This window comes from Pagrus major, chromosome 6 (assembly GCF_040436345.1).
Source record: "Pagrus major chromosome 6, Pma_NU_1.0".
Lineage (NCBI taxonomy): Eukaryota > Metazoa > Chordata > Actinopteri > Spariformes > Sparidae > Pagrus > Pagrus major.
Window position 1 is genome coordinate 197,516 of NC_133220.1, and position 26,277 is coordinate 223,792.

Below are 26,277 nucleotides of genomic sequence, written 5' to 3' on the forward strand. Positions count from 1 at the left end.
CATGCTAATGTAACGTCTTCATAACGATGAGCCAACAGCGTCACGCAGCTCGTCAGTGAGGCCAACATAAAATGTTCTGAGTTGATCCAGCTGACAACAGATACAGAAGTATCTACTGTCGGACCGGCAGACATCACACAGGTTTAACATAGTAGGACATTCAGTCAATAATCTCTGTGGACTCTTCAGTTAGCTGCTAACACTTTTACAGTGCATGGCTAACATTATGTAAAATGTAATGTTAGCATTAGCCTTCATGATGGACAGTTCAGTGTTGACACAGCACCTCTGACTGATCCCGTCTCATCAGGTCACCTGTGAACACCTGAGACGAGTCTGAACAGAAAAGGATTTTCAGTCGACTGAACTTGTTTCTTGTGACGACTGTTTTCCTGGATGGAGACACGGGAACAACAGCTTCTGTCTATAGTTAACCTGACATGACGCAGTGAATCTGTGCCTGTGAGGCAGAGCTGAGGGGAAAGTAAAGAGGCTCCTGGGAGGCTCGGGCCTCAGCTGTTAATTAAAAACACTGACGTCCCGAGAGGAGAAGAAGAGAGTGTTGACAGAGAGCTGCTGGTCCTCCACCACAGAAGAAGAAGAAGAAGCAGAAGGTGAGCGATCAGCAGCAGGTAAGATTGAGCTCTTTAAACTTTAAATGTTTTATTAATGTGTTTTAATGTCAGACATGTTTGTAGTTTACATGCTGTCATTTATCAACATATTGTTTATATCTATAGATATATAGTGATGTCACAGTTTGATTATATATTTATAATATAAAGATAACACTGTTACCATTTATAAGTTTAATGTCACTCATGTTTAATCATCAATCATTTATTGAAGATTTATACATCAGTAATGAGTACTCAATTAATTTGTGTTAATTATTAATTCATTAATCTTTTAGTGGAGAATTTAATTTTCTTTTACACCTTTCAGCTGTTTGCTCTTAACATTTTTATATCAAAATAAATATATATGAATCAATATAAGAAATGAATGTATGTAAGGATGAAGTGAAGCAGGTCACATGACTCAGTTGGAGTCTCAGACGTTCAGTCGATTATTAACCAGCGAGGAAGAAATATTCATCCTCTGATCAATAAGATTGAATCAACCTTTATTGATCCCCAGCTGAGAAATCTGGTGGAAAAAGGTGAATCAGAAAGATTTGAACCCGTCTGTGGAATTGTGACGTCAGGCGGCCATCTTTGTTTATTTCTGTAAATTCAGAACGAGGCTGAAGAGACGATTTGACGGAGTCACTGATCACACAGTTGATCAATTGACTCAGGGTTCTAATCTATAATATTGATCTTTAAATAACAAGAGTCATACACCTGGCGATGACATCATGAGCCGCTGGCGTCGTTCGGTGGACGAGCTCGCGTCACGGCGGCGGCAGCAGGGCGAATGTGAGCGCGCTCAGGAAGCTCTCAGTCGGGTCACTTCCTGTTTCCAGCAGCTGGCAGCGTCGCTCGGCAGCTCGGCTGACGGCAGCTTCCTGCGAGACGAGATGGACGAGACGAGAGCGCTCGCACACCGAATCTGCAGGGGTACGCCCTGTACCTGTCTGTCTGTCTGTCACCTGTCTGTCTGTCACCTGTCTGTCTGTCTGTCACCTGTCTGTCTGTCACCTGTCTGTCTGTCACCTGTCTGTCTGTCTGTCTGTCTGTCACCTGTCTGTCTGTCACCTGTCTGTCTGTCACCTGTCTGTCTGTCTGTCTGTCTGTCACCTGTCTGTCTGTCTGTCACCTGTCTGTCTGTCACCTGTCTCACTGTCACCTGTCTGTCTGTCTGTCACCTGTCTGTCTGTCACCTGTCTGTCTGTCTGTCACCTGTCTGTCTGTCTGTCACCTGTCTCACTGTCACCTGTCTGTCTGTCTGTCACCTGTCTGTCTGTCTGTCTGTCTGTCACCTGTCTGTCTGTCACCTGTCTGTCTGTCTGTCTGTCTGTCACCTGTCTGTCTGTCACCTGTCTCACTGTCACCTGTCTCACTGTCACCTGTCTGTCTGTCTGTCACCTGTCTGTCTGTCACCTGTCTCACTGTCACCTGTCTGTCTGTCTGTCACCTGTCTGTCTGTCTGTCTGTCTGTCTGTCACCTGTCTCACTGTCACCTGTCTGTCTGTCACCTGTCTGTCTGTCTGTCTGTCTGTCACCTGTCTGTCTGTCACCTGTCTCACTGTCACCTGTCTCACTGTCACCTGTCTGTCTGTCTGTCACCTGTCTGTCTGTCACCTGTCTCACTGTCACCTGTCTCACTGTCACCTGTCTCACTGTCTGTCTGTCACCTGTCTGTCTGTCACCTGTCTGTCTGTCTGTCACTTGTCTGTCTGTCACCTGTCTGTCTGTCTGTCTGTCTGTCACCTGTCTGTCTGTCACCTGTCTCACTGTCACCTGTCTGTCTGTCTGTCACCTGTCTGTCTGTCACCTGTCTGTCTGTCACCTGTCTCACTGTCACCTGTCTGTCTGTCTGTCACCTGTCTGTCTGTCACCTGTCTCACTGTCACCTGTCTGTCTGTCTGTCACCTGTCTGTCTGCCACCTGTCTGTCTGCCACCTGTCTGTCTGTCACCTGTCTCACTGTCACCTGTCTGTCTGTCTGTCTGTCTGTCTGTCACCTGTCTGTCTGTCACCTGTCTCACTGTCACCTGTCTCACTGTCACCTGTCTCACTGTCACCTGTCTGTCTGTCTGTCTGTCACCTGTCTGTCTGTCTGTCTGTCACCTGTCTGTCTGTCACCTGTCTCACTGTCACCTGTCTGTCTGTCTGTCACCTGTCTGTCTGTCACCTGTCTCACTGTCACCTGTCTCACTGTCACCTGTCTGTCTGTCTGTCACCTGTCTCACTGTCACCTGTCTGTCTGTCTGTCACCTGTCTGTCTGCCACCTGTCTGTCTGCCACCTGTCTCACTGTCACCTGTCTGTCTGTCTGTCTGTCTGTCTGTCACCTGTCTCACTGTCACCTGTCTGTCTGTCTGCAGGTCTGTCCCAGCGTCTGGTGCGCCTGCTGTCAGACAGTGACTCCGCCCCCTCAGGTGTGGAGGACAGACAGGTGTCGGAGCGTCTGTGGGTTCTCTTCCTGTCGGCGTTGGAGAACTTCCTGTCTGACCTCCGTAAGGCCTGCGATCTGATTGGACAGTTCCCTCTGATGCAGCGCTACGACAGGCGCTCGCTGGTCAACACGGGTCAGCTGATGGCTTCAACTTCCTGTGTGTCAAGCTCTGTGATCGGCTGAGCCATGTGGCACCTTCGCTTCTACTTGTTGCCCTGTTTCTTTCCTCTCTCCTCACCTTCCTTCCTCACCTCCTTTCCTTACGTCCCACTGAACCTTAAAGGTCCTGGAAAACTCTTCAAGGACCTGAAGGTTCCCCCTGATCATCCTCAAGGAATCCTACAAAACTTTCAAGGTTTCTCAGTGTTCCCCTCTCCTCCTGGAGAACCAACAGACGTTCTTTGACGAGTCTCTCCTCCTGGAGAACCGACAGACGTTCTCTGACGAGTCTCTCCTCCTGGAGAACCGACAGACGTTCTCTGACGAGTCTCTCCTCCTGGAGAACCGACAGACGTTCTCTGACGAGTCTCTCCTCCTGGAGAACCGACAGACGTTCTCTGACGAGTCTCTCCTCCTGGAGAACCGACAGACGTTCTCTGACGAGTCTCTCCTCCTGGAGAACCGACAGACGTTCTCTGACGAGTCTCTCCTCCGAGAGAACCACAGGAACTCCTTTAAAGAAGCACAGACTGTCTTAAATATATATTGTTTAAATGTATATTGTTTCCAAGGAAACCGATCTGTCCCTCACCTGTCTGCTGGTCCCTCACCTGTCTGTGTCTCACCTGTTTGTCCCTCACCTGTCTGCTGGTCTCTCACCTGTCTGTCTGCCTGCCTGTCCCTCACCTGTCTGTCTCTCACCTGTCTGTCTCTCCAGGGTGTATTGATGGCGTTGTGGGCGTGGCAGCTCGTGTGGCTTCAGTCCAGGCGCCATGGCTCACCTTGGAGGAGGAGCCAAGCCCTGATCTGTCCAATCACATCGCAGGACTGGAGGCCATGCTGAGTGAGATGCAACTGAGGGTGAGACAAAACTTCCTGTTTACAACAGCTGGTTCTTTCTGGTTCCTGAGGAGTGTGTCCTGTACCTGGACAGGAGAAGTGTCCTGTACCTGGACAGGAGAAGTGTCTCGTACCTGGACAGGTGAAGTGTCTTGTGTTTTGTTATCACCCGTTCTGCAGGTTCCTGTGGCGTTCTGGTCAGTGGAGGCGACCCAGCCGGCGTGGGCTGAAGCTGGCGGTGAGCTGGACGAGCCGGATGACAGCCTGGAGGACCTGATGGTGGTTGAGGTCGTCTCCAACAGCAACAACAAGATGGCCGCCTGTTGCCAGCCTCCGTGCTGTGGACTGGGCTGTGTCGGGTAGAGGGACAATGACATCATTGTGATCTCACCTGTGTGACACACCTGACGGGCGGCTCGTGTTGGATAATGAACGTGACACAAACTGATGGAGATAAACAACATTTGAAGTCATTTTGTGATCTGGTGAGATTTTACAATAGTTTATAATTGTGATATAAATATTATAAAAATATTGTTTTTCAAGACAAAATGCTTCTGAAAAGCTCGTCGTCATTATTTAAAGGAACAACAGAGTTTATCAGTCTCAGTCTGATCAACATAAACACACCATCACACAGAACAATGACTGTTTCTAAAAAGTTATAATAGTTATTCTTTATTTTTAAACCTGGGCTCTATGTTCACATGTTCTGGTCTTAGAATCGGTCCAGTAGATCTCAGCTGACAGCTGTGATGTGAAGCTTTGGGGCACCTGAGACGTCAAAGTTCTGTCAGCTGAAAGAGTTTTTGTGTCTGACAACATCACAGAAAGTCCAACAGAGAGACACACAGAACATTCGTTAAAAGAGAAGACGCTCTGAAACCGTCAGTGCCCGTGGGTCAGATTCAGACTCATCCTGGTTCAGAGTGCTGAGGATGAGGACTGACGCTGCTCTGCAGTCCGGTACCGACATCTTCTGTCCACAGGGGGCGCCGTAATCAACACAACCTAAGTTAGTAGCTGCTTAAAAGCCACATTATGTAAGAGTGGGTACTTCCTGTCATTGAGCGCCCCCTACAGGGTAAAGGTTACTGTATAATATAATATATACTGTATAATATAATATATACTGTATAATATTATATTATTTATACTGTATAATATAATATATACTGTATATTATATTATATACACTGTATATTTTATATATACTGTAAAATATTATATATCAGTATATTATATATACTGTATATTATATTATATATACTGTATAATATTATATGTGCTGTATAATATTTCCCAAACTGTTTCTCTTGTTATTTCCATTTTCAGTTTCTTTTTAAATAATTTTATATTTCAGTTTCAGCTTTTGCATTTTAAATTTAGTTTTTTTATTTACTCACTAAAAACTTTTATTTCTACATTTTGAATGAGTTTTTTCTTTTTAAGTTTAAATATTAAGATTTCAATATTTGCTGTTTCATGTCTTGTGTTAAATAATAATAAAAGGAATAATAATAATAATACTAAAATAAGAAGTAATGTTAAAGCCAAATCAGATAATAAACTACATGTGAAGCAGATTTCATCTCTTTATATTATTATAGTTAGATTTTTCTCTCTTCAGCGTCCAGAAGCTGAATTATGAAAAAACTTTGATCATCTTTCCTTCTTCTGATTCTGTCGGCACTTTTTGAACCATCTGATGTGAATCTTTTGAGAAAACTTGAACCAGCTGATCAAACCCTTAATATTTATTAATCGATAGTAAAGTCATAATAATTAACTCACTGATGTCTCCAGTAATGTCATAAATTAAATGTCCTGATGGTTTTTAGTTTCAGTCTGAAGAGCTGCTGAATGAAAACATCAGGACAGATAATAAAGCTGCAGGATGATCAATCGATCGATCGTCTGCTGAGTTTGACTCCTGACATCAGGAACCAGTCGACACTTTAACTTCTTCAAATTCATTAAAATATTTTATAGAAGCAGCTGCAACAAACGACTGCGACTTTAAATGTTTCAGAACCAGAACTTCACCGCTGCATTAAAGTTCTCCAATGTTCTGACAGACGTGATTCATCAGATGAAATGACTTTAGTCTCATTATTAAAGGTCCCATATTATGAAAATCACGTTTTCTCTGGTCTCTACATATATAAACTGGTCCTCCCTGAGCCTACCAACTCCCAATATGAAGAAAGCAAACGAGTGCAGCATGGTCTCTGCAGCCCACCCGCTGGTAAAACGGGGCTCCTACAGGCTGTTCAGATTCAGCATCACTCCTGTCGTTACGTAACGAAAAGAGTGATTTGCATAGGCCGAAAACACGAAAAGATATCCAAGCGGGGGGCGTTCATCCCCGAGGTGAAGTTCGGTGTGTCCAGCGGTAAGCTAGCAGTGTTTCACAATGTCGTCGCTCAGAGCTAGACACGCAAATTGCTCTGTTGTTGGTTGTAAAAATCAACATAATTCAATTCAATTCAAAACACTTTATTTGTCCCCGAGGGGCAATTTAAAAGGCATGAGGAGCAGCATCATTAAAAAAGGACAAACAGAATATCAACAACATAAAATCATATAAAGTGCTGAGTGCTGTGTGCATTCAGTCAGATGAGGGACAGTGATGTTGGGACAGTGATGTTGGGACAGTGATGTTGGGGCAGGGATGTTGGGACAGTGATGTTGGGACAGTGATGTTGGGGCAGTGATGTTGGGGCAGGGATGTTGGGGCAGGGATGTTGGGACAGTGATGTTGGGGCAGGGATGTTGGGACAGTGATGTTGGGACAGTGATGTTGGGGCAGGGATGTTGGGACAGTGATGTTGGGACAGTGATGTTGGGACAGTGATGTTGGGGCAGGGATGTTGGGACAGTGATGTTGGGGCAGGGATGTTGGGACAGTGATGTTGGGACAGTGATGTTGGGGCAGTGATGTTGGGGCAGGGATGTTGGGGCAGTGATGTTGGGGCAGGGATGTTGGGGCAGGGATGTTGGGGCAGGGAGGGGTCAGAGTTCAGGAGCTGGACTGCTGTGGGGACAAAGGCGGCCCTCCTCTGTGTTCTGCAGCGGGGACAGCGCAGCCTGCGGCCTGATGGGAGCCACTCAAACACTGAGTGCAGAGTGTGAGGGGTCATGTGGGATCCTGTGAGCAGTGCGGATTGTTTGTTGGTCACAGAAAGCAGACAGAGCTCTAACAGGCTGTCCAATGATTTTAGAGCAGACTTTGGTGATGCTAAGTAAACGTGTCCGATCTTGCAGGCTGACGGAATAAAACCAGGAGATGAATGAAAATGTTAGGACACTCTCGATGAAGGAGTGGTAAAAGGTCAGGAGAATGACTTTATTCACTCCAAACAATCTCAGCTTCCTGAGCAGATATTGTCTCTGGTGGCACTTTTTCAGGATCTCCTCAGTGTTCGCGGAAAACCTCGGAAGGCCGTCAAAAATTGTGCCCAAGTACCTGTATTCCTCCACCACCTCCACAGGTTCCCCCCGGATGGTGGTAGTGATGGCCTCTGCCAGTTGTCTCTGCTTGCTGGAGAATGTCATAAGTGTCGATATCCTGTCCCAGCTACAGAGGAACAGAAGAGACAGTGGTTGCGTTTCATTTTAACGACAACGTGCCGGCTACGGTTCCTGTGAGTCTGTGTGTGTGTGCTAACCACTTCACATCGGACTGCTTCAGTAACGAGGGTCAGTACAAAGCTGGCTTTGCCTCGACACTGACCCTCGTAAAAGGATCAGTCCCAACCATACGGGACCCAGCAACTGCACCTGAGCCACAGGTGAGTGTCGCCACGTGTTGACAGTATTTACAGTTGCCTACGAGTATGGTGACGTCAGCTTGAAGTTGGCTAACTAGTTAGCTCCACTCGGTCCGCTATGCAACGGCGTTTGAAGTGAGTTTAATGTTAATAATATTATGAGGGGGCTTGGTTGTCACAGTAAAAAGTCTGGAAACGTGCAGACTGGAGACAGAGACTATGCGAACAGTGTCCAAGAGTTTGGAGACTGTGTTGGAGACAAACACAGCTTTCGCTAGCTGTTTTTAGACGTTACCTGTTGCAGGTCAGTGGGGGATGGGAGCCGGTGGTTGTGTTGGGGATCGGGAGTCTCTCATGTAATGGTGGACAACACACAAATTCCTGAGTGTTGGCTTATTAAGCTTATACAGCCAGTTGAAGGACAGCATCTCAGCGAGCCATAGTGATACATCCACCGTAAACATTAGCACATGCTACCGCTAGCGTAAGCGGCATCCTCTCCCTGAGAGGGGCGTGTCGCAGGACGGAGCTCATTAGCATTTAAAGGTGCAGGCACAGAAACAGCTGCTCTCAGCAGAGCCACTTTTAGACAGCTGAAGTTCAGGACCAGGATGGGTTTGGGGCAATACATTTCAAATAGTGTTGGACCCCTGACAGCTGTGTGAAATTGATGAAAAACAGTATAATATGGGACCTTTAAATCAACTTCCTGTCATCAATATAATTCTCATTAACGCAGCAGAACATGTGACTGAAGCATCGATGAAAACGTCGTCTTTGTTCAAGTCTGATCCCGTTTGAACTCCTTCATTTCATTTAATCTTTTATTTATGATCTGACGATTGTTTCATGTGTCGTCCTCGTGTGATGCCGCTTCTTTATCTGAGTCCGTTTTCATTTAATCAGTCAGATTTTATTCAGCTGAAATCTTTGTTGATTAAAATATTAAAGCAGCTCAAACAGAAAGACATTCAGCTGGGAAACAGACTTGATTATTGATTATCAGTTACAGTATTGATCAACACTTGTTCTACTCCGACGACGTCTCTTCAGGTTTTACATTTATTCATGACGAAACTTGATGGGTTAAATTTGATGACATTCAACGAGGTGAACAGAGAGCGAGTCAGCATGTGTGTGTGTTGAATTAAGAACTTTATTGATACAGCGAGGTGAACAAACATAAAAATATTGTACAAACACAGAAGAAGACGAACGACAGGAGAAGAAGAAAACGTGGAGCGGCTTCACTTCTGGAAGGTCGAGTGTAGATGAGCTTTAAAGGCTGCAAGAGACAAACAGCAGTTAGAAGTACAACTCCCATCAGCCCCTGCTGCTGCTGAACACAGATCAATACTGTGTGACAACTCAGAACTAGAGGTGTGATTGATCGTTAGTTATTGATTCCAGGTGCAGTACACAGTAAACATGTAGGGGGCAGTAAAGAGTGTCGCACACGTCCTGCTGCTGGACTGATCCATCGATCTCATCTGATCAGCTTGTTTACAAACAGACTATAAAAACGATTGATCCATTACTGATCATTAAATATTGTTATCAGCTGAATCAAAGAGTGACTGAAGCGTCACAGGTAACAGGTGATGGAGCGGCAGCTGTTTCTCACCTTCCTGATCATCCCAGAGTTCAGCCGCCGCCGTGTTCAGAGGACTCTCGTTGTTTGGTTCTGACACAAAACAAACAAACAAGCCTGTTAGAAACACACAACATGTAAACAACAGTGAAGCAGTCTGATCTCCTGTTTCAGCAGCATCTCATCGGACTACAGGCAGTAGGTTTAGTTCCTCCTGCTGCAGATTTATTAATTATCAGAGTAATAAATAAATTAAGATATTAATCAATCAATCAATTTATTGTTTAGAGTGCAAAATCACCATGGTACATGGTCTCAATACACTTTACAATAAAATCAAGTACAATAATAACAGACAATAAAACAATATTAAAACACCAAAGGAAAATGATAAAACAGTTAAAAATTAGTTTAAACCAAAATATTGAGTAAAAAGGTATGTTTTAAGACGGGACTTAAAAATTGCAGTGGATGTAGCTTCTTTGATACCTAGTGGGAGGCCATTCCATAGAAAAGGAGCACGGTAGGCGAAGGCCCTGCCACCAGCTGACTTTTTATTGATTTTTATTGAAGATATTAGTGTCAATAACCAGAGCGCACAGTCTAAAAATTAACATCCTTCACAAACAAAACTCAACTTTTAAACTCATCGAGCTCATAAAGAGGAAACGTTTTCTTTACATTCAGCTGCTCTTTGTTCCAGAAGAAGAAATAAAACAGGAAACATCAACATACAGTAGATGCTGAGTGAGTGCTGCCCTCTGCTGGATACAACGTCTCCACTCATGGTGGCTGGAATTTGGACACAGCTTGAGGTTTGACCCCTTCAGCTTGCTGTAGATCGAGTTCATCCGTTTGTTTACATATTAAGTGTTGATTATATCTGAAACATCAGATCACACACGACCTTTATGTTCATTAAAACAGATCGTTTATAAATATACTTTTATCGCAGTCGTGATGCTAACCCCTCTTAGCATAGTTATGGGAATTCCGATTTTTTTTTTGCGTCAAGCTAAAGTGAGTGTTTGTTATATAAATCGATTGGGGAGTCAAACAGTGCAGACGGTAATCTTTGTGTGCAGCTCACACACGGTCGGTTGGACACTTCAACACTGTCCGTCTCTACAACATGACTGAAGACGAGCCGACACAGACGGTTTAATGTGAATCAGCACCCAGCAGTACGACCCGATCCCAGTTCAGTACCCAACCCTAACAGTGATCACACCATCAGAAGATCAACACATGGAGCCAAGTTCACTGAGACACAATTTACTGAATAAACAACACAAGAGTCCAACTGGCACTCATCCTATTCTGGACTGTCCTCCACAGCCTCCTGACCTCAACCACAGTCAACATTTATGGGTTCACCTGAAGACTGAGAAAGTCAAACAGTCACAGGAAGCACCGTGACGTCACAGGAAGCTCCGTGCAGCTGGAGGTCATGAAGGACACACTGATGTGAACTTGTACAGTTTGGGGCCTGAACGTTCAGAGATGGAGCCACGTGGCAACCATTTTACTTTCTGCCTTCACTGAATGATGCGTTTTGAATCAAAGCTCCTGAACCAAACATGATGACACAGAACAGCTGATGTCCACCTCGATGTTCTGATGGTCAGTGATTACAGTGATGCCTGATTTTACATCAGAACTGTTCAGGTGAACTGTTCTGATGACTTCAGTGACACTATGACAGGACAGTATCTGAGAACCTGGTGAGACTGAACATCAGGTCAACACAGTGACTGAACCATAGAACAATATTCAACATTTATATTTAACCTTCATTTATTTAGGACAGGTTCACATTCACACCTGGAAGCTCCTCCATACAACCAGTCTCATCTGTCAGCCACTGGAGCAGTCGGGGTTAAGGGCCTTGCTCAAGGGCACCTCAGTGGAGGTAATGAGGGAGGGGCAAGTGCTGCCTGGTCCAGGGATTAGGCCACCACTGACCCGATATGGCAGGAGCAACTGGCGTCTGACAGGTGTGCGCTAGAGATAAAAGTGGAGAGCGTCTCATGCCGTCACGGTCTCTGGGTGTTTGTGAAAGGATTCTGATCTGATCCTGAATCTGCCGTCGTCCTCAGAGACGAGCATGTGATCAGGAATATCAATTACTTCAGCTTTCTTAACAAAATGGTGGCTTTCCACAGGCGCAAACAACCCTGCACACAGGTGAACATCCTGAGAACGGACATTGAGATGGTGACATCTTACAAGTACCTGGGAGTTCACCTGAACAATAAACTGGACTGGACTGATCACACTGCAGCAACATACAAGAAAGGGGCACTCCTGAGGACTGTCTATGACTCTGTGGTGGCATCAGCCATTTTCTATGGTGTAGTCTGCTGGAGCAGCAGCATCTCAGCAGCAGGCAGGAGGAGACTTGATAAACTTATCAAGAAGGCAGCTCCATCCTGGGACGCCCTCTTGACCCAGTACAGGTGGTGGGAGAGAGCAGGATGATGGACAAGCTGTCATCGCTGCTGGTGAAGGAGTCCCACCCCCTGCAGGTCACTATCACTGCACTGGGCAGCTCCTTCAGCGACAGACTGATACACCCCAAGTGTGTGAAGGAGAGGTATCACAGGTCCAAGTGTGTGAAGGAGAGGTACCGCAGGTCCAAGTGTGTGAAGGAGAGGTACCGCAGGTCCAAGTGTGTGAAGGAGAGGTATCACAGGTCCAAGTGTGTGAAGGAGAGGTACCGCAGGTCCAAGTGTGTGAAGGAGAGGTACCGCAGGTCCAAGTGTGTGAAGGAGAGGTACCGCAGGTCCAAGTGTGTGAAGGAGAGGTATCGCAGGTCCAAGTGTGTGAAGGGGAGGTACCGCAGGTCCAAATGTGTGAAGGGGAGGTACTGCAGGTCCAAGTGTGTGAAGGGGAGGTACCGCAGGTCCAAGGGTGTGAAGGAGAGGTACCGCAGGTCCAAGGGTGTGAAGGAGAGGTACCGCAGGTCCAAGTGTATGAAGGGGAGGTACCGCAGGTCCAAATGTGTGAAGGGGAGGTACTGCAGGTCCAAGTGTGTGAAGGGGAGGTACCGCAGGTCCAAGTGTGTGAAGGAGAGGTATCGCAGGTCCAAGTGTGTGAAGGGGAGGTACCGCAGGTCCAAATGTGTGAAGGGGAGGTACTGCAGGTCCAAATGTGTGAAGGGGAGGTACTGCAGGTCCAAGTGTGTGAAGGGGAGGTACCGCAGGTCCAAGGGTGTGAAGGAGAGGTACCGCAGGTCCAAGGGTGTGAAGGAGAGGTACCGCAGGTCCAAGTGTGTGAAGGAGAGGTACCGCAGGTCCTTCCTGCTGCTCCCAGTAGACTTCACTCTGCAATACGACTATTCTATCTGGTCAATTTTCTTAATACCCATATTTATTATTTGTATTGTAAATAAAAATTCACTGCTGTTAATGTTGTACAATATGTTTATATGTATATACAAGTCTATTCTATTTCTTACCTTTTTTCATTTATTGTTAATTTTTGGCTATTATTATTTTTTTTGTAATATTCTGTCCTTTGGCTGCTGTGGCAAACAAATTTCCCCATTGTGGGACAATAAAGGAATACCGATTCTGATTCTCAACAAAATGACTATTACTGAGCAACATCTGTTAGCTGCAGGCTACATGAAACAAATAAGAACAGTAAGTTCAAATTAAATTTGTTTTACTATCATCATATTAACAACATCATTGATTGGTGGAGTCTGGGGGTAGTACCAGGGCGCTGGTTCTACTGTTAAGCCCCCGGGCCTAAATCAAAGAGTCACTGAGGGAGGAGGTGCTTATTGAAAAACCTGCTGAAACATCCAACACAGCCCAGGTTCAGAGGGAGGAGCCCAGGTTCAGAGGGAGGGGCCCAGGTTCAGAGGGAGGAGCTCAGGTTCAGAGGGAGGAGCTCAGGTTCAGAGGGAGGGGCCCAGGTTCAGAGGGAGGGGCCCAGGTTCAGAGGGAGGAGCTCAGGTTCAGAGGGAGGAGCTCAGGTTCAGAGGGAGGGGCCCAGGTTCAGAGGGAGGAGCTCAGGTTCAGAGGGAGGAGCTCAGGTTCAGAGGGAGGGGCCCAGGTTCAGAGGGAGGAGCCCAGGTTCAGAGGGAGGAGCTCAGGTTCAGAGGGAGGGGCCCAGGTTCAGAGGGAGGAGCTCAGGTTCAGAGGGAGGAGCTCAGGTTCAGAGGGAGGAGCTCAGGTTCAGAGGGAGGGGCCCAGGTTCAGAGGGAGGAGCTCAGGTTCAGAGGGAGGGGCTCAGGTTCAGAGGGAGGAGCTCAGGTTCAGAGGGAGGGGCTCAGGTTCAGAGGGAGGAGCTCAGGTTCAGAGGGAGGAGCCTTATGGAGGGGAAGGAGAGAGCGAGGCCACAGACTCAGATGGCTCAGCTTGACTACCTGTAAAGATGAACTGGTTTTGATGACCCATATCATATATTAGTCTTTCAAAGCCGCAAATAGATTCATTACCTCATTGTTATTCATTCTGCAGACAGCTGTGTTTAAAAACTAAAAACAGTATCAACATTAACTGAGTCCAACGACGACACAAGGAGGAGCTCCAACGATCCACAGGACCACAGCAAGCTGAAGTAACAGCTAGGCTTTCCGCCGATCTGATCGGCTATATCAGATCGGCCGATATTTTGCATTTTATGCAATTTGTGAGATCGGCTGTAAAATCTTAATTTGCCGATCCGATCAATGACGTCATTGTCGTGCTGAAACTCCGCGCAGATGCTCCGATTGCATAGATTGCAGACGACCTGTGTCCCACCCGTCCCATCCACTCCGAAGAAGCTCCACATCACCGACACGCCTGCCCGAACCCGACAGCTAGTTTTGAGCCTTGTCACAATGTGACGGACAATAAAGTTTTTTGAATCCTGAATCATTAGCTGTCAGATTCAAACAAACACGCTGGCGGTGCGGGATCCCACCCAAGCGAACGAGAGAGACACAACCCAAGCCACCTGCAATCCGTGCAACACTAGAGTACCTCGAGGGGGAGCTTATGCAAAATGCCCCAACACGACAAAGTTAATCAGGCACCTGGATTCAAGAAACGGAGCGTGGAAAAAGGAAAACAAACACCGAAACAGATGCTAAAGCAAAATACTTTAGACAGTACCTGTCCGTATAGCCGTGACAGTGAGAAGGCAAGGGGTGGCACAAGGAAACTTATGGAGTTTATCGTGCTGGCCGACCTGCCATGTAATATTGTGGAGAACCCCGCAACATTTCAACGTTGGCTGGCACACTTTGATCCACGCAGTAAGTTGTTGCGCCCATTATTTCTGTCTCAAGTTATTTTGGTTTGACCTGACTGAACTTTGAACTTATGTCTGGCCAGTCCTTGAATGCCCTCTAGAGGTCATTGATGTTTTACCCTTGCATCTCTGTCAGTTTGGGGCATGGCAAAGATTGTTAAACATTGGCAAAAATGCTTGAGAATACTTTTGTTGATACTCAGTAAACAGTACATAAGTATATACAGTAAATTATTTAAGTTATTTAAATACACATTGCTCGCTCACGTGATCGGATCGGTGATTGGTTTATTTAAACTCACTGATCGGTGATCGGCCCCAAAAATCCTGATCGTGTAAAGCCTAGTAACAGCTGGTGGTTCATATTAAATATTAAAGTCCATATTAAATGTATAGTTTCTGTATTTACAGGGTTAATTCACAGAATGTTTTACACAACATGCATGAAGACAAGATGCTATTATAAAGTCTGGACAAGGTCCTCAGATACTGTGTGTGTGTGTCTCATCATGGTAATATGTTGTCCTGGACACTGACTATAGTGGGAACCCGCCACAGAGGCTGTTTCAAGTACTCTGCTAGGTGGTCTGCTAGGTGGTCTGCCTGTCTGCCTGTCTGCCTCATGTCACCGTAACTGTGCAAGATGCAGTCATGAAACGTTACAGGTGTGTAGTTGAGATCAAAATGAAGGCGGAGTTTGAAGATGGGTGTGTTCTGACCCGTGGTTACTGAGGACTCATGGGTCAACATGGTGTTGGGAATAATGTTTGGTTCAGGAGCTTTGATTCAAAACACATCATTCAGTGAAGGCAGAAAGTAAAATGGCCGCCACATGGCTCCATCTCTGAACGTTCAGGCCCCAAACTGTACAAGAGTCATGCTTTTATGAAAAAGTGAAGGATTTTTTCATATAACTTCTGGATTATTAGAACGAATGAAACCAAGTATTTTAACTGTTGGACTGTAACTGAAAACAATATGGCGTCAGGCGTACAGTAATATGGCGGCCGGCGGGCGTACAGTAACATGGCGGCAGGCGGGCGTACAGTAACATGCCGGCAGGCGGGCGTACAGTAACATGCCGGCAGGCGGGCGTACAGTAACATGGCGTCAGGCGTACAGTAATATGACGGCCGGCGGGCGTACAGTAATATGGCGGCAGGCGGGTGTACAGTAACATGGCGTCAGGCGTACAGTAATATGACGGCCGGCGGGCGTACAGTAACATGGCGGCAGGCGGGCGTACAGTAACATGGCGTCAGGCGTACAGTAATATGACGGCCGGCGGGCGTACAGTAACATGGCGGCAGGCGGGTGTACAGTAATATGGCGGCAGGCGTACAGTTCGCCCACAGTTCCATATGTACGACGTTTTTTGATCACGTTTCAGTTCGCTATGAGTTTTTTGTGTGAGGAGGAAAAAAAAGCCATTTTGCTTTATAGCAACAAAACACGTTTCACATTTCTCGAGTCAAATTAATAAACTTATTTTAAAAAAAACTCGTCTTGGCCTCGACTGCTGGTTTAATACAAAGATAAATTATTGTCAACCATCTGTGGTGAGACAGCAGAGACGTCACAACCACCTGAGGACCAGCCTACATCTGTCATACAGGTGAGAGACAGACAGGTCAGGAGACAGTCTGTACCTGCATCTCCAGCAGAGGACATCCTCACTGCTCTGATGTTAGAGGATCAGGGACAGAGTCCGTTCTAGAAAGAAGACACTATGGCTGTGTCCAAATTCAGGGGCTGCAGCCCACGAAGGGCGCATTTGAAGGCCAATTACGTCACAATGCTGCGCGAAGGCTGTCCAAATTCGAAGGCTGCTCCACATGCAGCCCACAAATGCAGCCTTCCCCACCCTCGTTTAGGAGGACACACCGCTACTATCCTTCGCAGCCTCACATATCCCAAGATCCTTTGCGCACCGCTGCTCAGTCCCGAAACAGAAGAGGAAGCAAGAGAAGATGGCGACATCAAGTGGCGCAGACATGACATTTAAATTTAAGTAATGGGTTTATACTCGGTTTTTACTCATTTGAACATCCAACGCCAGATATGTTAAACTTCAAGAGACTATGAAACCTCCAAATTTCAACTTTCAGTTAAAATATGTGACGCTGGTACTGCTATGGTAAATATAGTTGTTATTCACCAATGGGTTAATGTTTATTTTCATAATTCAATTTAGATTTGACACATTGTACACACATAAATAAATGTACACGTTTGATAGATTTGAACCAAAACAGACTTTAATGCAAGGTCTCTCCGAAGGACCCGGCCTTCGTGGGCCGCAAAGGCCGTGTCCTTGAAGGATGCAGCCCCTGAATTTGGACACAGCCTATGTCCTCCGCGTCCTCTCCATGTTCACTATGATCTTGTCCTAACGCAGCGCCACCTACAGTGTCATTATATCATCCGATACCAACAGTGATTGATCCTTTACTCTGGGGGAGGGGCATTCAGTCTGAGTATGCACCAACCTGCCCTCACTGCAGGACGCACGCAAATCTGAACCGTGGACGGAAATTATTTCAACCTTCATTCACCCCGAGTCAACAACTGGTGACAGACTGAACCGGTGAGTGTCAACTGGTTGTCATGGTTACCTCCCAGCAGGCTCTGGATGGACAGCAGGATGGAGCGGACGTCGTAGAGTGCCGACCATTTGTCCTTCAGGATGTCGAGACAGATGAAACCTTGTTCGTCCACGTTGGGATGAAAACACGGCGTGACAAACTTCACACGAGGAGCCTGATACGGATAACCAGCCGGGAAGTCCAGAGACAGCCTGTACCTGAGGCCTTCATACACCTGAGAGACAGACAGGTGAGAGACAGACAGGTGAGAGACAGCCTGTACCTGAGGCCTTCATACACCTGAGAGACAGACAGGTGAGAGACAGACAGGTGAGAGACAGCCTGTACCTGAGGCCTTCATACACCTGAGAGACAGACAGGTGAGAGACAGACAGGTCAGAGACAGCCTGTACCTGAGGCCTTCATACACCTGAGAGACAGACAGGTGAGAGACAGACAGGTGAGAGACAGCCTGTACCTGAGGCCTTCATACACCTGAGAGACAGACAGGTCAGAGACAGCCTGTACCTGAGGCCTTCATACACCTGAGAGACAGACAGGTGAGAGACAGACAGGTGAGAGACAGCCTGTACCTGAGGCCTTCATACACCTGAGAGACAGACAGGTGAGAGACAGACAGGTCAGAGACAGCCTGTACCTGAGGCCTTCATACACCTGAGAGACAGACAGGTCAGAGACAGCCTGTACCTGAGGCCGTCATACACCTGAGGAAGGGTTAAGAGGTGAACTGTTCCTTTAATGGGCGGAGCCTGACATCGTCTTTACATCAGCTCCAAGCTCACTGACCTGCTTCACAGCAGCCATTAGACATGCAACAGGTGACACCACCAACACCAACGCTCTGTTCCATTCAGGTCCAACGGAGTCATGCTGCTGCTGTTCTGCATGTTGGCTCACTACAAAGTCTCCGTTACACTAAATGGAACAGAACCTTCGTTAATTAAACCCGTTTACTTTTTATTTCATGTCAATATGGCTGCTGTGAAAAAGCTCTACTGATCATTATTAACGTGTGTGCGCGCGCCCGCACGTACTGTCCCCTGAGCTCCATCGATGGTCCCGACCCATTTGAAGAGATTATCTGATTCTGGAAACGCTGAGATCCCCTTATCACCTGACATCTGAGAGAGACAGACAGAGAGACAGAGAGACAGGTCACATGATGTCTTCACAGGATGATATTTCTTCTGTGACGTTGATGTGATGAAGTTAAAAACAGCAGCAGGTCTGACAGGAGACACGGTGAGCAGTTTTGCTCAGGCTTGTGTGATCTGACCAATCAGAGCAGATTGGGCTTTCAGGGAGGTGGTCCTTAAAGATACAGGAGCTAACACAGAGTCAGACAGATGGTGAACAGAGTGCTGTAGTGATGATGTATGTTTGAAGCTAACTGAAGTTAGCATCACTCTGGTGTCTCTGTGGGATTATTGATTATTGGATTCTGGATTATTACATAAAATAATCTGTGTGTCAAACAAGTTTCTGATCCTTCCAGGTTCTGTTCATCCAGATAATCTCCACAGATGAACTCCACTCTGTGATGTTTGAAGTGTAACTTAAATGTGTAGCAGTAACAAGCTAATGCTAGGCTACAAACAGACGACATCACGGTCACATGACTTAAACGTCTCCACCACTGAGCGTCTTACTGCACAATTACTATCCAGGTTTTCTATAAACTGATCAATGTACGAGTTGTAAAGTCAGAGTCAGAACAGTGTGTAACTAAAGTGGCCTGTAAAGACGGACTAGTGAGCAGATGATTCTCCGTGTTCGCTGTGAGGACGTTTAATGTCCCCGACAACCTCTGTAGTCTCATTCAGACACTTGTTAGCAACCGCTAACTGTTTTTAACACATGAAGAGCTTTATAATTAAACTGTGGACATTTAATGATGAGTTTATGTGTTCAGCCTGTGACACACCTTATTTCACACATTTAACTGGAAACACATCAACAGACTCACAGACTCTGAGACGAGGAGACAGGAAGTGCTAACATGCTAACTGATTTCTGAGTTTTAGCGCGCACACACACACACACACGATATAAACTCACCATCAGAGTCATGAGCTCCTGCTGTAACCTGTAGACACACAGAGACACACAGTTAACATCTGACACACACACACACACACACACACACACACCTAACATCTGTCTCTCACACACACACCTAACATCTCTCTCTCACTCACACACACACACCTAACATCTGTCTCTCACACACACACACACACACCTAACATCAGTCTCACACAGAAACACACTTAACATCTGTCACACACACACACACACACACCTAACATCTGTCTCTCTCTCACACACACACACACCTAACATCTGTCTCTCACACACACAGAAACACACCTAACATCTGTCTCTCTCTCTCTCTCTCTCTCACACACACACACACAGAAACACAGTTAACATCTGTCTCTCACACACACACACACACCTAACATCTGTCTCTCTCTCTCTCTCTCACACACACACACACACACACACACAGAAACACAGTTAACATCTGTCTCACACACACACACAGAAACACAGTTAACATCTGTCTCTCTCACACACACACACACTTAACATCTGTCTCACACACACTTAACATCTGTCTCACACACACACACACTTAACATCTGTCTCTCACACACACACTTAACATCTGTCTCACACACACTTAACATCTGTCTCTCACACACACACACTTAACATCTGTCTCACACACACACCTAACATCTGTCTCACACACACACACTTAACATCTGTCTCTCACACACACACCTAACATCTGTCTCACACACACACTTAACATCTGTCTCTCACACACACACCTAACATCTGTCTCACACACACACACCTAACATCTCTCTCACACACACACACCTAACATCTGTCTCACACACACACACCTAACATCTGTCTCACACACACACACCTAACATCTGTCTCACACACACACCTAACATCTGTCTCACACACACACTTAACATCTGTCTCACACACACACTTAACATCTGTCTCACACACACACACCTAACATCTGTCTCACACACACACACCTAACATCTGTCTCACACACACACCTAACATCTGTCTCACACACACACCTAACATCTGTCTCACACACACACCTAACATCTGTCTCACACACACACCTAACATCTGTCTCACACACACACCTAACATCTGTCTCACACACACACCTAACATCTGTCTCACACACACACACTTAACATCTGTCTCACACACACACCTAACATCTGTCTCACACACACACCTAACATCTGTCTCACACACACTTAACATCTGTCTCACACACACACTTAACATCTGTCTCACACACACCTAACATCTGTCTCTCACACACACTTAACATCTGTCTCACACACACCTAACATCTGTCTCTCACACACACACTTAACATCTGTCTCTCACACACACTTAACATCTGTCTCTCACACACACACTTAACATCTGTCTCTCACACACACACTTAACATCTGTCTCTCACACACACACTTAACATCTGTCTCTCACACACACACTTAACATCTGTCTCTCACACACACACTTAACATCTGTCTCTCACACACACTTAACATCTGTCTCACACACACACTTAACATCTGTCTCACACACACACTTAACATCTGTCTCACACACACCTAACATCTGTCTCACACACACCTAACATCTGTCTCTCACACACACACTTAACATCTGTCTCTCACACACACACCTAACATCTGTCTCACACACACACCTAACATCTGTCTCACACACACACACCTAACATCTGTCTCACACACACACCTAACATCTGTCTCACACACACACTTAACATCTGTCTCACACACACACTTAACATCTGTCTCTCACACACACACTTAACATCTGTCTCTCACACACACTTAACATCTGTCTCTCACACACACTTAACATCTGTCTCACACACACACTTAACATCTGTCTCTCACACACACACTTAACATCTGTCTCACGTACACGTTTTAGAAACGTCTCCGTCTCATGCAGAATGTAATAGATTACTGTACCATCTGAATACTGGAATCAGATTACGATATAAACACATCAGAATATACGTAGTTGGTTCTGTCAGTTACACAGGGACCGGACCGGACCGGACCGGAACAGATCTCACCGTTTGGACACGGAGCCTCTGGTCGCGCTGCCGCCGCTCTCACTGCCCTTCAGAGCAGCTGTGGACGAAGCTGCTGCTGCTGCAGGGTCCATGTTCTGAGACGCCATGATGGTACTGATGGTACTGATGGTACTGATGGTCACTGCTGGAGACAGACAGACAGACAGAGAGACAGACAAGAGGTCAGATGGACAGAGACAGACAGACGGTCAGAGAGGTCATCAGAGAGACAGACAGAGAGAGAGACAGGACGTCAGAGACAGATGGGAAGTCAGAGAGACAGAGAGAGGGAGACAGTAGGTCAGACAGACAGAAAGAGACAGACAGAGAGACAGACAGGAGGTCAGACAGACAGGCGGTCAGAGAGACAGGCGGTCAGGACGTTAGAGACAGAGAGACAGACAAGAGGTCAGAGAGAGAGGGACAGACAGGCGGTCAGAGAGGTCATCAGATTGACAGATAGAGACAGTAGGTCAGACAGACAGACAGAGACAGACGGGCGGTCAGAGAAACATGCAGGCGGTCAGAGAGACAGGGAGACAGACAGGAGGTCAGTCAGACAGACAGACAGACAGGCGGTCAAAGAGACAGACAGGAGGTTAGAGAGAGACAGACAGACAGACAGGTGGTCAGAGAGACAGTAGGTCAGAGAGACAGACAGGAGGTCAGTCAGACAGATGGGTCAGAGAGAGAGACAGACAGGCAGTCAGAGAGACAGTAGGTCAGAGAGACAGGCAGGAAGTCAGACAGACAGACAGACAGACAGGCGGTCAGAGAGACAGACAGGCGGTCAGAGAGACAGGCGGTCAGTCAGTCAGACAGACAGACAGACAGACAGACGGGTCAGAGAGACAGACAGACAGGCGGTCAGAGAGACAGGCAGGAGGTCAGTCAGACAGACAGACAGACAGACAGACGGGTCAGAGAGAGAGACAGACAGGCGGTCAGAGAGACAGACAGACAGACAGACAGGCACACAGCTCACAAACAGCGGGTAACCATTTAGACTGTTCAAGTTGAGCGGCCACAGCTCAACTCACCATTTGCTAACTGCAGCTACATGTTAGCTACCTGCAGCTACATGTTAGCTACCTGCAGCTACATGTTAGCTACCTGCAGCTACATGTTAGCTTGTACCGGGTGTAGTCAGTATTTAGCGGGTAAACTGTAAGCGCCACAGTCCGTGAGTCTCTAACAGAAAGCCGTCAGTTTGCCGGTATGCTCGTTAACAGCAGCTTGTTTGCGCTCCGGTTCCGAAGCAGATGTAGCTTCATGCTAACGATAGCAGCGCTGTTTAGCGCTGGCTCCGACGGCTAATTCTGCTGTTAGCCTGTTTAATATGAACCCTCCGAGAAGACAAACAGTTGCAGGTCAGCGTGTCCACACTCTGCTCATTAATCCGGGCGAATAAACCGGGAGATAAAGTTCTTCAGGACTCACCGTGTGTCGGAGTGTCGGCGGTCCGAGCGGACTTTCTGTCCCGGATTCAAACTGAACAAACTCCCGCCCCCCCGTTTAAACCGACTCTTCCTCACACACACAGCCAATCAGCGCCCGACTTTCAAAAACAAACCACCTCATTTTAACCAATGACAAGAGCACATCCAGAAGGAACAGCGATCTGATTGGACAGGAGGGACGTCGGGAACGTGACGAAACATTTAATGTCACACGGCAAAGAAAAACAATCGATAATGACTGAATTTCGTTCTAGAGTGAACTATTCCTTTAACATCGGACACTGAGGACGGACACTGAGACACTGAGGACAGACACTGTGACACTGAGGACGGACACTGAGACACTGAGGACAGACACTGTGACACTGAGGAAGGACACTGAGACACTGAGGACGGACACTGAGGACGGACACTGAGACACTGAGGACAGACACTGAGACACTGAGGACAGACACTGTGACACTGAGGACGGACACTGAGGACAGACACTGAGACACTGAGGACAGACACTGTGACACTGAGGACGGACACTGAGACACTGAGGACAGACACTGTGACACTGAGGAAGGACACTGAGACACTGAGGACGGACACTGAGGACGGACACTGAGACACTGAGGACAGACACTGTGACACTGAGGAAGGACACTGAGACACTGAGCACAGACACTGAGACACTGAGGACAGACACTGTGACACTGAGGACGGACACTGAGACACTGAGGACGGACACTGAGGACAGACACTGTGACACTGAGGACGGACACTGAGACACTGAGGACAGACACTGTGACACTGAGGACGGACACTGAGACACTGAGGACGGACACTGAGACACTGAGGACAGACACTGTGACACTGAGACACTGAGGACGGACACTGTGACACTGAGGACGGACACTGAGACACTGAGGACGGACACTGAGGACAGACACTGTGACACTGAGGACGGACACTGAGACACTGAGGACGGACACTGAGACACTGAGGACAGACACTGTGACACTGAGACACTGAGGACAGACACTGTGACACTGAGGACGGACACTGAGACACTGAGGACGGACACTGAGGACAGACACTGTGACACTGAGGACGGACACTGAGACACTGAGGACGGACACTGTGACACTGAGGACGGACACTGAGGACAGACACTGTGACACTGAGGACAGACACTGAGACACTGAGGACGGACACTGTGACACTGAGGACGGACACTGAGACACTGAGGACAGACACTGTGACACTGAGACACTGAGGACGGACACTGACACTGAGGACGGACACTGAGACACTGAGGACAGACACTGAGACACTGAGGACGGACACTGAGGACGGACACTGAGACACTGAGGACAGACACTGTGACACTGAGGAAGGACACTGAGACACTGAGGACGGACACTGTGACACTGAGGACGGACACTGAGACACTGAGGACAGACACTGTGACACTGAGGACGGACACTGAGGACAGACACTGAGGACAGACACTGTGACACTGAGGAAGGACACTGAGACACTGAGGACAGACACTGAGGACAGACACTGAGGACAGACACTGTGACACTGAGGACAGACACTGAGACACTGAGGACAGACACTGTGACACTGAGGAAGGACACTGAGACACTGAGGACAGACACTGAGACACTGAGGACGGACACTGAGGACAGACACTGAGACACTGAGGACAGACACTGTGACACTGAGGACAGACACTGTGACACTGAGGAAGGACACTGTGACACTGAGACACTGAGGACAGACACTGAGGACAGACACTGTGACACTGAGGACAGACACTGTGACACTGAGGAAGGACACTGTGACACTGAGACACTGAGGACAGACACTGAGGACAGACACTGTGACACTGAGGACAGACACTGAGACACTGAGGACAGACACTGTGACACTGAGGACGGACACTGAGGACAGACACTGTGACACTGAGGAAGGACACTGAGACACTGAGACACTGAGGACGGACACTGTGACACTGAGGAAGGACACTGTGACACTGAGGACGGACACTGAGACACTGAGGACGGACACTGAGGACAGACACTGTGACACTGAGGAAGGACACTGAGACACTGAGGACGGACACTGAGACACTGAGGACGGACACTGAGGACAGACACTGTGACACTGAGGAAGGACACTGTGACACTGAGGACGGACACTGAGGACAGACACTGAGGACAGACACTGTGACACTGAGGAAGGACACTGTGACACTGAGGACAGACACTGTGACACTGAGGAAGGACACTGAGACACTGAGACACTGAGGACGGACACTGTGACACTGAGGAAGGACACTGTGACACTGAGGACGGACACTGAGACACTGAGGACGGACACTGTGACACTGAGGAAGGACACTGAGACACTGAGGACGGACACTGAGGACAGACACTGAGGACAGACACTGTGACACTGAGGACGGACACTGTGACACTGAGGACAGACACTGAGACACTGAGGACGGACACTGTGACACTGAGGACGGACACTGAGGACAGACACTGTGACACTGAGGACAGACACTGAGACACTGAGGACTGACACTGTGACACTGAGGACGGACACTGAGGACAGACACTGAGACACTGAGGACTGACACTGTGACACTGAGGACAGACACTGAGACACTGAGGACGGACACTGTGACACTGAGACACTGAAGACGGACACTGAGACACTGAGGACAGACACTGTGACACTGAGACACTGAGGACAGACACTGAGACACTGTGACACTGAGGACAGACACTGAGACACTGAGGACAGACACTGTGACACTGAGACACTGAGGACAGACACTGAGACACTGTGACACTGAGGACGGACACTGAGACACTGAGGACGGACACTGTGACACTGTGACACTGAGGACGGACACTGAGGACAGACACTGAGACACTGAGGACTGACACTGTGACACTGAGGACAGACACTGAGACACTGAGGACGGACACTGTGACACTGAGACACTGAGGACGGACACTGAGACACTGAGGACAGACACTGAGGACAGACACTGTGACACTGAGACACTGAGGACAGACACTGAGACACTGTGACACTGAGGACGGACACTGAGACACTGAGGACAGACACTGAGGACGGACACTGAGACACTGAGGACGGACACTGTGACACTGACACACTGAGGACAGACACTGAGACACTGAGGACGGACACTGTGACACTGAGGACGGACACTGTGACACTGTGACACTGAGGACGGACACTGAGGACAGACACTGAGACACTGAGGACTGACACTGTGACACTGAGGACAGACACTGAGACACTGAGGACGGACACTGTGACACTGAGACACTGAGGACG

General features: G+C 47.6%; 2 protein-coding genes across 3 annotated transcripts; one reads left to right on the plus strand and one right to left on the minus strand.

The window, feature by feature from the left end:
* Nucleotides 1–1,360: 1,360 nt before the first annotated feature.
* LOC140997525 (regulator of G-protein signaling 9-binding protein) lies at nucleotides 1,361–4,423 on the plus strand. The gene is made up of 4 exons (XM_073467465.1): nucleotides 1,361–1,562; nucleotides 2,991–3,194; nucleotides 3,939–4,081; nucleotides 4,241–4,423. Exons 1-4 carry the CDS (start codon nucleotides 1,361–1,363, stop codon nucleotides 4,421–4,423), a joined length of 732 nt encoding a protein of 243 aa, XP_073323566.1.
* Nucleotides 4,424–8,967: 4,544 nt separating this feature from the next.
* Nucleotides 8,968–22,972, minus strand: ube2c (ubiquitin-conjugating enzyme E2C). Of its 2 annotated transcripts, none has more exons than XM_073468545.1 (7): nucleotides 22,892–22,972; nucleotides 21,452–21,596; nucleotides 19,339–19,366; nucleotides 18,315–18,401; nucleotides 17,290–17,494; nucleotides 9,458–9,517; nucleotides 8,968–9,118 (listed from the first exon to the last, which is right to left on the minus strand). In XM_073468545.1, exons 2-7 carry the CDS (start codon nucleotides 21,556–21,558, stop codon nucleotides 9,081–9,083), a joined length of 525 nt encoding a protein of 174 aa, XP_073324646.1. In that variant the 5' UTR covers nucleotides 21,559–21,596; nucleotides 22,892–22,972; the 3' UTR covers nucleotides 8,968–9,080. The 2 variants fall into 2 exon arrangements, with proteins under 2 accessions (XP_073324646.1, XP_073324647.1); XM_073468546.1 differs by having other exon boundaries at nucleotides 21,452–21,593; nucleotides 22,892–22,917.
* Between the last annotated feature and the right edge of the window lie 3,305 nt (nucleotides 22,973–26,277).

What these genes read in the sequence shown, in the direction of transcription:
- LOC140997525 (XM_073467465.1), top strand. Translation starts at nt 1,361, where the DNA reads ATGAGCCGCTGGCGTCGTTCGGTGGACGAGCTCGCGTCACGGCGGCGG. An exon ending in CGCACACCGAATCTGCAGGG is followed by an intron (nt 1,563 to 2,990) that starts GTACGCCCTGTA and finishes GTCTGTCTGCAG; the next exon opens with GTCTGTCCCAGCGTCTGGTG. An exon ending in GCGCTCGCTGGTCAACACGG is followed by an intron (nt 3,195 to 3,938) that starts GTCAGCTGATGG and finishes CTGTCTCTCCAG; the next exon opens with GGTGTATTGATGGCGTTGTG.
- ube2c (XM_073468545.1), bottom strand. Translation starts at nt 21,558, where the DNA reads ATGGCGTCTCAGAACATGGACCCTGCAGCAGCAGCAGCTTCGTCCACA. An exon ending in AGGAGCTCATGACTCTGATG is followed by an intron (nt 18,402 to 19,338) that starts GTGAGTTTATAT and finishes TGTCTCTCTCAG; the next exon opens with ATGTCAGGTGATAAGGGGAT. An exon ending in TCGATGGAGCTCAGGGGACA is followed by an intron (nt 17,495 to 18,314) that starts GTACGTGCGGGC and finishes TCTGTCTCTCAG; the next exon opens with GTGTATGAAGGCCTCAGGTA.